Raw genomic sequence first — 16,121 nt, forward strand, 5'->3', positions numbered from 1 at the left:
CAGGGTCAAAGTACTTGAATGGGCTTCCAGCTCTACTGAAGTCCACGGTGGAGAAATCATTCCCTCAGGACAGCACCCATCACTCTGCAGCTGCTGTCCTCATATTGGTGACATTTTCTGCTGACACCAGTGGCTTAGGAACAGGCCAGATACAGAATTTCCTGTTTACCTTTCCACAAATTGTGTCAACAGCAATGGAAGCTCGGTAGCATTACTTCCTTAAGCGATGCTCCAGTTTGAGGGACATTTCACAGCCAAGTGTAGCCCCAAAAAGAGATGCTCGATGCACATTTTTTCTCACTGTCTTGTGCATTCTTGTGGTATCTCAGGCCCAGATGAAGTAAGGGCTGCTGCTGTTTTTGTGGTTGAATATATTTCCAAAGGTCTTGAGAAACAAACCCCATAGATCTTATAATATGGTATCATATCCCACATATCGTGTTGTATAATTAGAATCAAACTGACAAACTTCTTTTTAGGGGTGAGGGTGGTCAGAAATTCCTATTTTTGCTCACTCCCAGGAAGGCAGACTGCAAGAATGGAGAAGTGAACTCCTCCATGATAATTTACTTTTTTTTTTTTTTAACCAAAAAAAAAAGAAAGAAAAAGAAAAAAAGATAAAGAGGTTCAGCATATGGTAATTTAGGCACAGATTTCAAGATACCTACACCAGGTGTATGGGAGAAGATAGAAATACTTTGCTATTTTAATACTAAATAAAATAAACTCGACTAAAGTAGTATCTTAATCCTCTGACAGAGTTTTGTGATATAAATGGTTAGCCATAATATCTAGTTGAAGAAAAAGAACCCATACCATCTGGCTTCAAGCAAGAATATACTTTAGATAGCGTAGTGCCCTCTTGAGATAAAACTCAGACTGATTTATGGAAAAAAAAAAAATCAGTAATCGGGAGAAAGGAACACATTTGGTTTAACAGTCCAGATATTTCAGTATCTAGTAGGGTTTGGATGTGTGTCAATTCCTGAACCAAGACTTTTTTACTACATCAAAAAGCAGATTGCCTTAGCTTTCCCATTTCCCAAAATACACAGGAGAGGGAATATTGATTATTTCTCTGTTTTAAACAGTAGCAGTGAATTGGAAGAAAATGAGCTTGTTTGCCTCCAAATTACCAACAGCACTCGTAGCAGACTGCACTCTGAATGAACATCTGAATAGTTACAGAAGTTTTCTGTTAATAGATCCAATTAAAAAAAGAAAAAGTATGACAGCATCAGAGCATCAAGATCCTACAGTTAAAAAAGAAGCATTCATCTCTCCCTCACCCAGTTAAAAAAGTCAGTAAAATTAGGAGGTTTGGCTTTTATCCTATAATGGAGGAGACACAAATCAATAAATTCATACCTGAAAAGGCAAAACTTCCACAGTTGTGTTTAGAAGTATGTCTCCTGGATGCTCTGGATTGCCACTGTGAAACAAGTACCTATAAATGAAAAGCGAAAAATGAAACAGTCTGCATACATCAGTCAGAATTAGCTAAGTTATCATCTTACATGTTAATAGTCACATTACGGATGTTACAATGATAAATGTAACTTTTACACTGGAGCTACATCAGCTGGTGATAAGAAAGGAAAGATGGTTCCATATACTACCGTAATTGAAAGGGCTAAACTTTCGCATTTTTAAGAGTAGTTGGGCAATATTTTGCTTGGAAAGGTACTTTCCGTAATCTCATCTTGACAGACTGCATTATACAAAGTGACCAACGCTGTAGTCGTCATTGCCTGGCATGCACTGGTATCACCTCCAGAAGCAGGAGCCCTGCCTTCCCTCAGCCTCCCGCTCCCCACCACACGCCACCCCCTCCTTGTGCCCACAGGATGAACTCTGCAGATCCATTCTGAACCAGTCCTGGGAACTTACCCAAGACGACATTTTGCCAGGCCAGTTTTCCCCAAGACCAGCTCTCCACTCTGGTTCATTGCAGAGTCTCATTAATGACTGTGCCAGGAATTCCCAACCCATACCCACACCCTTAATGTTACCTGAATTCAAACTTCTATTCCAAAGACAGATTTTTATTTTTTTTTAAACAAAAGCGTATCTTTTTGATGTGTATACACACACAGAAAAGGACCTTTTTTTTTATACCTGTACAAAGTCGCCGTTACCCTCATTCAGTTGTGCCTTTAATGAGATTTCGCTCTTTTGTTTGTTTGTTGTTTTTTTTTTTTTAATGGGACAGAATAAATATGTTTAAAACTGTATCAGACCCATCCCCATACACATCAAGCAATGAAGTGCAAGCATTCGAATTCTAGCTGCCCACTCTCAAACAGTTTTTGCAGTACTACATGTGTAGATAATGTTACAAAAGACACAGTTTAATTCCCTTTTCTTTATATATAAGACAAACCTCATATTCTTTTGAATACATATTATGTAAACAAGTAACAATATTTTTTACCACTAGGTGGTATCAATGCTTGAAAAATTCTTCATTTCTTAACATTTTTTCTAGCAGACCACAGAGTTTATTCAGATTACTGTCAAAAACTACCTAGATATTACACCTACTCAGATGCCACTTTTAACAAGCCTATTTTACTTTTAATACATTTAAATGAATATGTAAAATCTGTCAACACATTTCAAACCTTTCTTCAATTGAAAATTAACAGTAAGCACCATCTTCAACATTTAATACATCACCAGCCAGGGACAAAATTAGTTCAGAAATTATCACTTGATTAAAATTACAAACACTAGCTCAATTTGCAATTTATTAAGACATAATTGGAGATGTAAATTCCAGTTTGTCTTTACCCAATATGTCTCAATCCAGGTAAGTACTTGCCATTAATCCATACTCCATAGCTACAAGACAAGAAGTAGAAGAAAACAGAGCGCTCTGACCCTGACTTAGAAATGTCTGTGATGATCTCAAAATGATAGAAGTAATTTAAAAAAATATACACACACACACATATATAACATTTCTTTTATCAAGGCTCAGAAAAGTAAAACCACACACTCTAAGAAAGCTACATTGATTTCTATTGCAGAAATCATTTCAGCAGAACTGCACAGATTGAACTGCAAAACAAAACTTGATCCAGTAAGCTTCAGCTTTGTATGTGCTTCAAGAAAAATAATCCCCCCACCGTAGTTTAATGTAAAGGTTAGTTAATTCTGAAGTACACAAGCTACTTAAAACATCCACAGTTCTTCCAAGAAAAATCTTGTGACTTTTTCTAAACATTAGTGACATCCAAAAAACCCCAAAGACTTAACGATCCTTTCTAGGAAGATGCCTTTATTGTACATTTCAGTAACAAGCAAAACAAAACTCTTGGCAAAGCCGACCAGAAGACTAAAAGTATATTCTGCTGTCTTCTGACCTAGCAGATCTAACTTGCCATCCTTTAGTCTGTCAGATATCCTAATTATTACTGGGAATTTTTCTCTTAAAAACACTGAAAATTCTAAAGAGACTTATTTTAAAATGCAAGTGATCAAACACTCACATCTAAGGTGCTGCCATCAAACGCTCCAATCAAACCACGGACAGTGCTTTTTCTTAGTGCTTTCTGGTCCACGAATCTTATTTCTGAGAAGACACACCTAAAAAGCCACAAAGAAACTCTTCATGATCTGTGATCACTGTGCTCTCAGTGAACCATGATGGGTTTAGGATGTTTGGGGGTGCAGGCAGGGGGGAAGTGGTGGTGGTGGTGGGTTGATTTCTTGTTTGTTTGTTGGGGGGTTTAGTTTTTTGGGTGTTTTTTTTGGGGGGGGGCGGGGGGTATTTATTTATTTGGGCTTTGTTTGTTTGTTTTTAAAAACAACCCTGCACCCATACAACCATAGCCAACCATTTCTCCTACTGTGCTATCAGCTTTTGACACTGAAGTGTGGTTTCCTCCTGCCAGCAGTTATCAACTCCATTAGGGCAATGCACTCAAAAGTTGGCACAATGCCAAAACAATTTACAGAAGTTATTAATAAAATCTGATTTCCTAATTTCCATGTAATCAAACCTGCTTTTTTAGTACATTTTCTATAACTATCTGTCTACCCATATGCACACACATATATAACATATGCATATGTTACATCTTATTTAAAATTATGTTTAGAAAGGGTTATTTTTATGTCTGAGCCTTGCTTGAACACTTGACAGATAACACCTACTTAGACTGAAAAAGTTACACAGACTAAAAATAGAAGTATGAGTATACACGCACAGTTCACATCTACGATGAATCTTTTGCTTAGAAATAAAATTTACAAATTAAAAAAAAATTTGAAATAAAACTTAATTTACAAATAAACAGATATTCTGCAGGTCCTAAAAGAAGTGTCATTAGGTGTTCTTTTGTAAAACTTGCCTCCCCAACATATTGAGAAATCACAAGTTTTCAAGGTTTTCAGACTATGAAAGATTTTTCTGGATACGGGGACTGACAGACACGGAAGCAGCTGTGCTTTTGGCTAAGTTATTCTGACATCTGTCCTGGGATTTACAGGTGACAGCCCATGTAAAGACTAAAAACATAATTTCTTTTTTTTTTTCCTCCTAGATAACTGATATTTTTCATAGGATGGAATCACTAAGATATTCTTGTCTACCTGCTGCTTAAACATAACACCTTCTGAACCATTCTTTCACATTAAAATTCTGAAAGCCGTAGACCTCTAAATATAGTAATCCCAAACAAATACAAATTCACCTAAAGTTAAAAAAAATACTACTATTACTTCACAGCTTTATTACAAAATACAAACATGGACACATTTGGACATACTTGATAGAAGTCATCAGAGAAAAGTAACTCTAACTTACAACTGGTCAATGAAATACTAATGTAACTGAACCTTAGAGAACCTTTTCCTCTGGCAGCATCTTCTTAAAGATGCACAGATCAAAGATAATAACTAGCTACTGTAGATACTCAAAACCAGAGACAGCCTCCCTATGCCAGCTACTAGGAAGAAAATTAACTCTATCCCAGCCAAAACCAGGACACCCCCCATGCCAGAAGTTACTACATGTATGAACTAACTTGCATACATTCTGGTCGTTACCTCAATGTAGTGTGAGTAGAATAGAGGATGCTAGACATTAACATCTCATGTGGCCAAAAAAAATTACATGATAAAAATTAAAGAGCACTGAAGGTTTAAAAAACAAACGAAGCACAAAATGGAGCAAAGTCGAAGTCGCAAAGAAAACTTCAGTTGTCATGTTCAGTGACTTGAGTATTTACTCAAATTGAGGGTTTGACTTCTTCCTATGGAGCTAGGTATCACCTATAAAATCAAGTCAACTAGAGAGAAAAAAAACCACAAAAACCAATAAGCTGAAACAAATATTCATACACATCATGACACAGAAAGGGAGAAGGCAGAAGCATGATTATCATCAATACACTGATGAAAGATATCATTAGCTTGCCAATGCAGTTAACTGTTACAGTACTTTAGAACTACCCCAGTAGGGAGCACCTGGAAAGATTCTCATCTTTTGTAACACCCCCCAAAAGATGTGTATAGTTAATATCAGTATTACTAATCTGCACTATTAGCTTTAACAGTCGTTTTTGAATAGCTGAACTTTTCCATCTTGCAGCACTAAACCATCACCCGTACTTTCAAAAAAAAAAAAAAAAAAAATCCCAACTACACACACCTCTTTACCCTCTTCCTATTTTGCTTATGAAGGGAACGTATCTCCCTTCTCTCCCTCACATCAAAGCATATTTAGGCCCAGAAAACTGTTATTCTATTACCTAATGTGTTTTTTTTTAGGCATTAAAAAATCTGTCTTACTGTCTTTTGTGTTTTATTTAAATAAATAAAGTGCCAGTGATTTTTTTTATATATATAGAAAGTGTGAATCTATGTATTTTCTATTTTGTTGAGCAATTAAAAATTAGAACAGAACACAATAACTTTATCACTAAATTATGGCAGCTTTATAAAAGGAAGTAATATACAAAAATTCTTTAAAAAGCACAATTCACATCCACTGTCAATATATTTGGGTTTTGTTTTGAAGGAAACAAAAGACTTATCTCACTTGATGCTAAACACAAATATTCTAAGAATCTATTTATGAACACAGGCCTTTGTGCTCTGTAAACATCAGGAATCAAATCCTTTTCTCTACATATTCTCCTTACGTCTCCTTTTAGCAATCTGATACATTTTAGTATATCCCATTTTCAGAAAAGGAAAAGAGGTAGGAAGGCAGAAAGGAAATGTTTCCTTCCGCATTTGAGCAAATTATCCATAGCAACATGCAGCATAACAGTTTTTAATTCTGCCCAACATGAATTTCTATAAAAGCAACATTCAGTCAGCAAATTTTTGGCTCTCTACAGATGCCGTCATCCACTGCAAGAGTCATTATTCACCAATTCTATTCAGTATTTTTGATCACTGCATGCAAATGTGGTAAAAGAAATCTAATCTACCTCCTCTCTGTCATTTTCCCAGAGTCCTCATTAGGAAATGTTATTTTACTGTCACTGGAAACCGGTGTTAACCATGCATTATTTCCTCGTGCAAAATACAAACGGAAGATGAATAATTTCTCTTCCTTCTCTCAAGCTCAATTTCTTCTCCTATCCTTTATGCCTCTTACCCACTCCTTTGCAAAAATTGCTTATACTTCAAAAAAAAGCTTAATTCCTCAATACACACACCCACCAAGTACTCACAACAGGTAAGCAATCTAATGGGAGCTTTTCTATCTTGTTGTTATAGATTCCGACTGGGGGGGGGATGACCAAAAAACAAAAACCCAACACCAAGAAAAAGAGGAACGTTTACCCCATTAACTTATATGCAAAATGCCTGGTAAGATTTCATTTACTCTGCCAAAACCAGCCAGCCTAACTGTCCATATATAAACTGGGCTGCATGTTTGAGGGCTGCAAGGGACGAATTCCCCATTTTTACAGAAGTGCTGAGCCAGCACACCAAAAGGAGAGAACTTTCTCACGTTTGTCAAAGGACCACAAAGTAGCCGGACTGGAGAGGTGATGGGGGGACTTTGGGGAGTGTCTGTTTTATCCAACACACATCTAAGAAATTCCTTTTCCTCGCACCACTTTAAAAGTCAATCTAAATCTTTTGATAAGGTTACCCATACCATTTCCTAACTTTCTTCAACTGTGCAATATGTGTAGAAGGCATTTAGCTGGGTAAGAAGATCTCATTCCCAGGTCTACTCTTGCCTTCTGTTTCCCAGTGAGGACTATTAGATCAGCTTTCTAAATCTGCACTGTGCTCTCTGGAGTATACACACATCAACTGTAACAGAAAAGAGTTTGGCATTAAATTAATTTTAACTATTCTTAATTTTTCATTTTGGAGGTGGTTTGGTTTTTTTGGTGTTTTGCGGTTGGGTTTTTTTTTTTTGTTTGGGTTTGTTGTTGTTTGTTTGCTTATTTTTTAAGGGAGAGGCTGTTCTCTGTCCTGAAATCTCTGCTCTTCTCTTTAAGGAATTTACTGATTTTTCCACCCCATCAATATTAGTTAAAAGGCCCTTATGTTCTTTTGCAAGGTTACTTCTGCTGAATTTTTAATCCAGTGAAATGTAGAAAGGCTCTGGGGTTTGTTTTGGTTTGGGGTTTTTTTGGTATGTATGTGTGCACACATACACTTTTTTTTTCCCCCAGCCTAATTCTCCAGAAGCACAGATAGTAACTCCATTCAGTTTCCTTAAACATTGGCATTTGCCACCATTTGAGATGCACTTGGGTATGAGACCTCATCACAGGCTGGCAAGATGCAATTACGACATCTCAGAGACTCAAGCCCTTCTGGAAATCGGGTGAAGTATTTTAGGGTATCTCAAGTGGCATTAGACATCTAATGTTCAGGCAACAGCATTAAGCCTCTAAGATTTCTGACTAAGAACTGTAAAGCCAGGAACACTGCCAAACACAAATCTTTAATATTAGTGGCATTAAGGAGGAAGCAGCATGTCCTTGGCTCAGGCAGCTCTTTTCTTCTGCCTCTGATCCATACTTCGGGGTTTTTTCCCCTTTTCATATGAAGTTCTTGCCTCATTGTTATGGGCAGAGTTCCAGCCCGGAGCGAAGAGCATCAGCGGCTGGGAGCCTGCCTGCCAAATCCCCGCTGTCAGTGCATCCATTTGAGGATGTTCTACTCATTAGTACAGAAGCTTATGTAAACACAGAAACCAAAATCCTCAAATTCTCTTTTTATATACACTAAAAATATTATCCCACCTGAAATATACTGACAAACACCAAAACATTTAAAATAATAAATTGAGACTTTCAAATATTTCCTATCAACTGACACCACCATTAAAGCTTAATAAAATGAAGATGTTGTTAAACTTTAATAATTTATATTGTATCTTTAGAATCAGAGCAAAGATTCTTTCTAAATCATACACCGCGTGTGTGTGCACGAATGTGGTTCTTCCGCTAAAATTGCCCAAGAAAGGTTGAACGTATTGCATTGCGCTGAAGGAGAGTCTACACTGAACAGTGATTATGAACAAAGAACAGCTTATACATCAGTCAAGTTACTGCTGTACTAATCTAAAACCCAAACAATTTTGCAGTTCCCTAGGTTTTAAGTGGTTGTTACTGCAAAAGCAAATGATGAGGAAGTTCCACCTCACTGCCAGTTTTGGAAAGCTGTTAGAAAGTCTTTTTTTCCTTTGTAATGCATTTGATCTTGTATCTCTCTACCCACAGGAGGACTTGCATCCCATAGGATGGATAATTAACTACATTTTAGGTACATATATGACCAACTGCTATAATACTTTTTTTTTTTGGTAACTTTGTTGTACTTAAAAAAAAAAAAGCCTTTTAAGTTTTCACTGCTAAAGAACCTGTTTTAAAAGCTGCGTTTATTTTCCTTTACAATGAAGTGGCAGTAATAACAGGCAAGCAACTGTCACTTTTTATGCAGGTATTTTTCAGCACTGTCACAATAATTTCAAAGCAGACAAAGTAATGTATATGTTTAGTTACCAGGAGCCCAACAAGATACTCTTCACACTCAATACATTGATTTTCTAGCTTAAATAGTCAAATATATATTTCTTGAATGAGTGGGAATTCTACGTTGTGAGAAGATGCCACAGGAAATATATGTGAGGTTAACATCACATGTTCCCTGGGATTCCAGGGTCAACAATACGGAAAATTAGATGATTAGTCTCAAATACTGCACATCCAGTATCTATGCCAATATCAGAACACAAAGTAATAAATGTAATCTACAAGCTGGTTTGTCAAAGTTTTAAGATTTCAGTTCAAAGCTGAAATTCTGGCCAGCAAGTTCTACCTCATAAAATCACTTTATTAATAATCAGTGTCACATTAGGATGACTACCCAATAACTTGCTAAAAGACAAACACAACTGTGGGGCAACTACAGAGTTAAAAGCAGTGCCGGGGTGTGTGTGTGTAAAAAATAATAAAAAAAATACACCCCCCCAAACCAAACTCTGCTAATCCTTTTGAAAATCTTCAAAGTAACACTACCAAGGAGTTACATACAAGAAAGGATGAGCCTCATAGTTTAAAAATATAAAGCAAATTTAGATATATATACTGGTGAGGTTGGGGTGGGTTTTGGTGGTTTTTTTTCCTTTCCACAGTATAAAATACATCCTTGTCTTTTCCTGAAGCTTTTTTTTTTTTTTAATAAAGATCAGCATTTGAAAGTAATTTATACTGAAACAAACCTGAAGCCCTTTTTATAAATATCCATTCTAAATTCCCATTGCAGAAAAGCTGACAAGTGTAAATATAATCTAATTGAAACAGCCATAGGTTATGCGCTTCCAAGGGCTTCCTCGATGTAATTAGTGCACATGTTCTTTGAAAACACTATCTGATTTGTGTCAACCACATCCATAGGGAGGACTCAAATTTAGGCAGTCAAAAAAGAGATGGTTGTGATGATGATGGACGCCAGCATCACTTAAGTGCTGCAATGGAACGTCTTTTCTGGGATGCGCTTTGGTTTTGATTTTTTTTTAAACCAGGATCACATTCAAAGTTTATTACCTCTGTTCAAGATTCACTATTCATCCACCAATTTTTCAGAGCTTCCTACATACAAAAAACCCTCAAACAAAGCAATGTCTAAAGTCCAAAGCTCTTCACAATGAGCTGCTCGGGTACAACATTCCTCACTGACATCTCTGAAGCAAAAGAGTAAATAGCAAAGAAAAGTAGTGTCTTGAATCTGTTATTTATAGTGAGGAAAATGAATTTACATTCAGTGCTAGCATTAAAGTAGTAATAATGTATGCTTCATAAATAAACTTAAATATAACTGTCAGTTTTAATAATCAAATGTGTGCTTGGAACCAGTGTACATATCAAAATAGTGAAGTGGATTTCAGTAATTATATAACAACCTAAGGGAACAGAAATTCAGTATTTCTTATCTTTACAATGTAGGCTGTTTTGAGCGTTTAGAAAACAGTCCATCCATTTATTTCAGAAAAAAAACAACAAACCAACACCAAACCACATCTTCAACACTGCTGTCCAATTTGTTTTTAAGAGGAAAGTCAGTGGATATACTTTCATGCTCAAGGATATGCTACTGAAAGAGACGTATGTTATCTTATTGCAAAAATAAGAATGAGATCCTAGCTTACAATTAAGGGACTTCAGTGTTGTGGCTGGAGATCTTTTGCTTGGAAAAAAACTAAAAAGGTTCAGTACAAGAGCTGTTACTAAAATGAACATTAGCCAATTTCAATTTACACATCCCTGTTCTCCAGGCGTGGTTTAGAATAAGCACCATCTATTTGACTGTTCAATATTCAGCAGGCATCTGCCAACCAGGTCTTGCACAAAATAGCCACAAATACTACCTTCTGCTCAGCAAAGTCAGCTCAGTTCTCACTTTAAACTATTAAGAGATCCTTGCCAGTGTTGTCCCTGACAATATTCTCAGATCTCAAAAATGAAATATTTAAAGATTTAATGAAAGCTAATTACTGAACTGCTATACTCAGCAGAAAATTTAAATTCAGTTCAGCAAAACGTTTGGCATGGAAAAATAAACTATAGGAACAAGTTAGCGCTCTGTCACAGTGTAACAGACCTGCCATTCATTCATTCAGAGTTGTGGTGAATATTTCCATTAAAAAACTTGTTTATCAAGAATTTATTATGGGAGTTATTGAGCAGCTACACCTCAAACTGACTTGGCAGACAAAATTCTCTAAATTCAAAGAGCTTTTCTATTACTTAAAAAAAAAAAAAAAAATTGAAAAAGGGAAAACCTGTTGCATCCCTTCACAAACACAAGATGGCTTTCAAAAGCGTACTTTCTACTCTTAATTCCCACAATCAGATATAACTCCCCACCAGGTAAGTCTTCCCAATGTTCGGTCCGTTTTCCCTTTTCTGTGTTTCAACCCGCAAGTCACACTTTTATTTTTGACTGCCTCAGCAAGCATCCTTGAAATATCAGGAAACATCATTGCTCCACCTGACCTTCACCTACCAAAATCTGCTGCTGCTGAAGTTCAGCAGACAAAAAAACAAGTCCCCAACGATTTGAAATTACAACATCTGTAGCCCCAATCAGCCACTGACTTCAGAAAGGCAAAATACTGCATTTCTGAGGCCACTGTAGCAATAGAAACTAAAATATAATAAACTTTGAAATGGCTTACAATGATAGCTCCAACAATGTTAAACTTAAGTCTGAACAGGTAGCATCATTCTAATGGGTGGACTTCCTTTGAGGAAGCAACAGAATACAAGATGTTCCCTTTCTTCTAAAACTAAAATGCATTTCTTCAATAAACAGAAATAACAACAACAACAAAATCATAGCATCCTCTACTGCTGGGACTGTTCTTAACACAGCAGGTAGACATAACTACCTTAGGCCGAGCTACAATTTTCCAGGGCACAATAATGAACACTATCTTCCCACCTTTTGCACAGATAATTAGTACTTACTCGCTCCCCCAATTCCCTTACCATTGAGGTAATGCATGTCAAAAAATATTTTCTTCAGACCTGTGCATGCCATTTTTTAAATAACAGTGCTGACCTATGACACTTGCTAGCAATGCTTTCCAAAATTGCCGTTCTGCATTTGACTCACCCTAATCCACCCAAGATCAACATCTGCTGCTTACAGTTACCCTATTCATAATGTAGAAGCATATAATTCTTTTAAAAAAACCAAAAAACACATAAATTGGACAACATTTACTTAATAACTTTGAAAAGGAAAATTTGATCAAAAAGAAATCAATTAATTCATACATCTGAGTTGAAAAATATGTATTTTTTAAACTATTGGCACAGGATAAAAAAAGATTCTGCCTTTAATCCAAGGATGTATGGCAGTCATATTCCTCAACACATGCATCTTGGAAAGCTAACCAAGAAAGTCTTTTAAAGCATAGCCATCAACTGAGAGAGTAATTTGACATCTCAAACGACAAACTTGAGTTTCATAGGTCAGACTAGTTTGGAACAACATAGTAACAAGGAAACTACTGATCCTCACCGTTGTGCTTAAGCCAAGGTGAAGACTTAGCCTTTGATTATGTACCAAGGCACAGAAGTTGACTAATTAGATTCAGTTCAGGACTGCAAAAAGGGCTGCTTCACAAGAAAAGCATCCAGTCAAACTGATCCAAAGAAATTTTGCTCTACCAGACTATAGTTACTGGCCTCAAAAGAACACATAAGGTATGCGAAGAAAGGAGAGAAGGAATCCACTAACATAGCAACACTTAAACAGACACTAAATAAACAATTTATTTTACAAGTCTTGGACTACTATGTTGGCAAGACAGTAAAAAGCAAAGCAGCAAATCAGTCTCAATAAAACTAAAGGATGACTACACTCTAAAGCACAAACTCTAGTATCCTTAATTAATCTGACTAGTAACTAAAAAGAAGTCACCTTTAGTCCTCTAACAAATGCCCTTTTTTTTTTTTCTCTTAAATTTTAATTTTTTTAAATAGGTCAACTTGGAGTCTTAGCATGGTGACTTTTTCAAGCCCTAAAGCTACATCTAAAAAACATTATCCTGCAGAGTTCCCAGCTTTCAGGTCTGGGGACATCGTGATGTCTCCAGCAAGATTTCTGATCTGGACAATCAAGGGACCGAGGCTGCAGGGCACAACATACTGTACCACACACCATGCTGTACAATTGCTCTGTAATTAGAAGCAGACCAACCAAATACAAATAGAATCAAATTGGTTTCTTTTAAATTCTCTTATGAACTGCCAGAGAAGCACTGGTTTTGAATTTCACTTATCGAAAAGGCTCTGGATTAAATTTAAAAAAAAAAAAAAGAGCAAGACAAAATTTACAGTAGTAAAAGAATTAGAGGGAAGACACTAATGATGAGTTTCAGCTGAACTCCAAAGACCCTACATCATTTCACTTTAGTTTATGATAGCCCCAAATTCTATCTTCAAGCATTCTTGGCAAACAAGCAGCTTTAGATATGAGACCAAAGGCAAATAATTACTAACCTTTCTACATTGACTGGCTTGTCAAATTTAAATAGAATATAATCCCCAGCAACTGGTGTGACAGCCCAGAAAAAATCTTCCCCTACGTAGGTTTTTTCTAGCGTATGCCCTTGGTAGACTTTTAAAGATGTCGAAACCTCTGCAGGTGGATTCACGTGGATTTTATGCAGTAACGGTTTCAGGAAGTCTTTATCCTAATTGAAAGAAAGACAAACATCATGCTGGTCAGACAACCTGTTTTATTATGTTCTTTTCCCAAGTGGTTACACTTAAAACAAACACTTGCATCAAATGGAAAATGAATGCATTACTCATTTTTGGGTGTATCAGATCTTGTACTGATTAATAAGATGAAGATGAACATGCCATGAAAGTAAAAAAAATTAGAAAAAATATCCCCTAGCAAAAATCCACAAAAATAAGCTGAGATTAGCACTTCTTATACTTGATAGTAACCAGTTTAAATCAGATTTCATTCCAACTGGAGTAACATACAACATGCTTGAAAATGCCAGACAACAAGAAAATGCCTGTTTTCTCAAAGGCTACAAAGTTTTTCATTTAATCAGCCTGTTCTGGAAAGGAAGGAAAACTTTAGCTACTAACTGTGAGTTTCTGGATCTTCCCTGCTAGAGAGGAGTGGAGGCCAACATGCTGGAAAAGAGAAGGCCTGAAGCGTATCCGTAGGTTAGATTTCTGCCGATCACAATGTTTCTGAAATGGGGGGGGGGAGGGGAGGGGTTTAAAAAAAAAAAAATCACATTAGTAAAACCAACACAAGGTTGCTGAGTTTTTAGTGCACGTACGTGATGTTACATGAACCAAAAAGACTCAGCAAGAACCCAGACCTATTTATCCAGTTGTTCTTGTTTTCATTCCAGAAATCTACTAAGACTGCTGTGCAAATATAACACTGTTCAAGGTTCTTGCATGGAACCTCTTGATTCAGTCTTTCAGCAAGGCTGCTACTTGAGAAATGAAGGACCAAAATCCAAAGTTTATTCCCCATTCGGAACCTTCTCTATAACTGCTATCCAAGCAGTGGCATTCTGCAGAGCCTCAGTGTGGGTTATGTGAATGAGTTTATTTTAGAACTGTTACACACAGAAACTAACTAGACTTTTGCTTTTCATCCTACTGCATCCATCTCCAAAATCTGAAACAATAACAGTTATAATGCCTCTGAGAACTGTCTCTCCAAAGTTCTTTTTGAGATTAAAATCTTGGTAGGAAGGAAGAAAAACTCTTTCAGGACATGCAGTAACCATACTACACAGTAAGTATGCTAGCCTCCAGCTCACCAATACCAACTCATTCACCATCATGAAAACATTTTAGAAGCTTTATAATAAAAACAAACTTACAGCATCTTTCTCAGGGTTACACACTTTCACCCAGAGGATATGGTCCAGGAGCCAATCAATAGGTTTCTCCTTATAAAACATAAATATGAACTCTACAATAAGAGTGATATCTGGAGACTGGAACATTTTACCTGTGATGACATTAAGAATAACTGGAGTTATTTTAGATTGAAGATAACATTGTCTTTTGAAATCAGTGAGACAATAGACGATAAGTTTGTGCCAAGACAAGAAACGTTAGCAATGAACAACTTGAAATCTCAATGTTATTAAAAGCTCCATACCTTTCAGCTATGCAAAACTAAGTAAAACAACTATTCAAACAAGAACTCGTAATATATCTTGGTGCTATCAAAGTATTCAATGTATACTACAACACAGTCTCCTTAAGAACAGAAACTGTCAGTCTGCAAAAATAGAGAAAGAACAGTTATGGATTCGTGCCTATTATTGTCCATGCCATGTGAAAGCTTCAAGCATCTGAGACAAGGAGCTGTCACAAGTGTTATCTGCCCAGTCACACAATTGCAGCTTTTGCAGGTACAAAAAGCAGAGATGGAACACCTACCACTAACTCCAGATCCTTCACTGTAGAAAAATCAAAGGGAAAGAAGGAAGCTACTAGAACATAACCAGAGACAACACAACTTAAAAAAAAAGAGAGATATCACATAGCAGCGACGGGAGTTTTTTCTGAAATGCATAGGCCATCAGCAAACTCATACTGACAGCATTTCCAACTAGCCACACTCAAAGCAGTCAGCTGCCTAGCAGAAAGTCTAAGTCCCTCCCACAAACAGAAACTGCAGAACTTCTTCACCGAGTACTGCCATGACTTTGGGACTTCCAAGACAGCACACTGCTGGGTCAAGTACAGATGGACTTCTGGGTGGCGCTGTGCTACAGGATTCTTGGGGACCCTGCAAACTGTGAGGCTTAAAGGAGGCCTTGGCAAAAGAAGAAAACTTACCGTTGATGAAGAAAGTCTATTTACTATCAACAAGAGCAACTCTTTCCATGGTTGTGGAATGCACTTCACTGCCAGCCCAGGTGTCTGAAGAGAAAGGTGGCCAATCTACTGGGCTATTTTGTTAAACTGAATGCAGCACTTAAGAAAGGTGCCTTGTATGAAGACACGGCTACCAGGACCAACAGGTAACTGGGAGTGGGGCAGCCCAAGGCTGAAGACAGACTGACAACAAGTGCTTGTACCAGGGACTGAGGGCCAGCTAAACTCCCAAAGGCAGTTCCAGAT

The 16,121-nt window shown here is 36.9% G+C and overlaps 1 protein-coding gene across 2 annotated transcripts in view; it reads right to left on the reverse strand.

Annotated features, from left to right (window-relative positions):
• MGAT4A (alpha-1,3-mannosyl-glycoprotein 4-beta-N-acetylglucosaminyltransferase A) overlaps positions 1-16,121 on the reverse strand; it is an 89,738-nt gene that overhangs the window by 3,421 nt on the left and 70,196 nt on the right. For both annotated transcript variants that reach the window (XM_076359276.1, XM_076359285.1), the window contains exons 10-13: positions 14,867-14,997; positions 14,109-14,216; positions 13,503-13,696; positions 1,369-1,447 (exon numbers count right to left, since the gene is read on the reverse strand). In XM_076359276.1, the coding sequence (XP_076215391.1) occupies positions 1,369-1,447; positions 13,503-13,696; positions 14,109-14,216; positions 14,867-14,997 (512 nt within the window). The remainder of the gene's footprint in view (positions 1-1,368; positions 1,448-13,502; positions 13,697-14,108; positions 14,217-14,866; positions 14,998-16,121) is intronic.

This window comes from Aptenodytes patagonicus, chromosome 1 (assembly GCF_965638725.1).
Source record: "Aptenodytes patagonicus chromosome 1, bAptPat1.pri.cur, whole genome shotgun sequence".
Taxonomy (NCBI): Eukaryota; Metazoa; Chordata; class Aves; order Sphenisciformes; family Spheniscidae; genus Aptenodytes; species Aptenodytes patagonicus.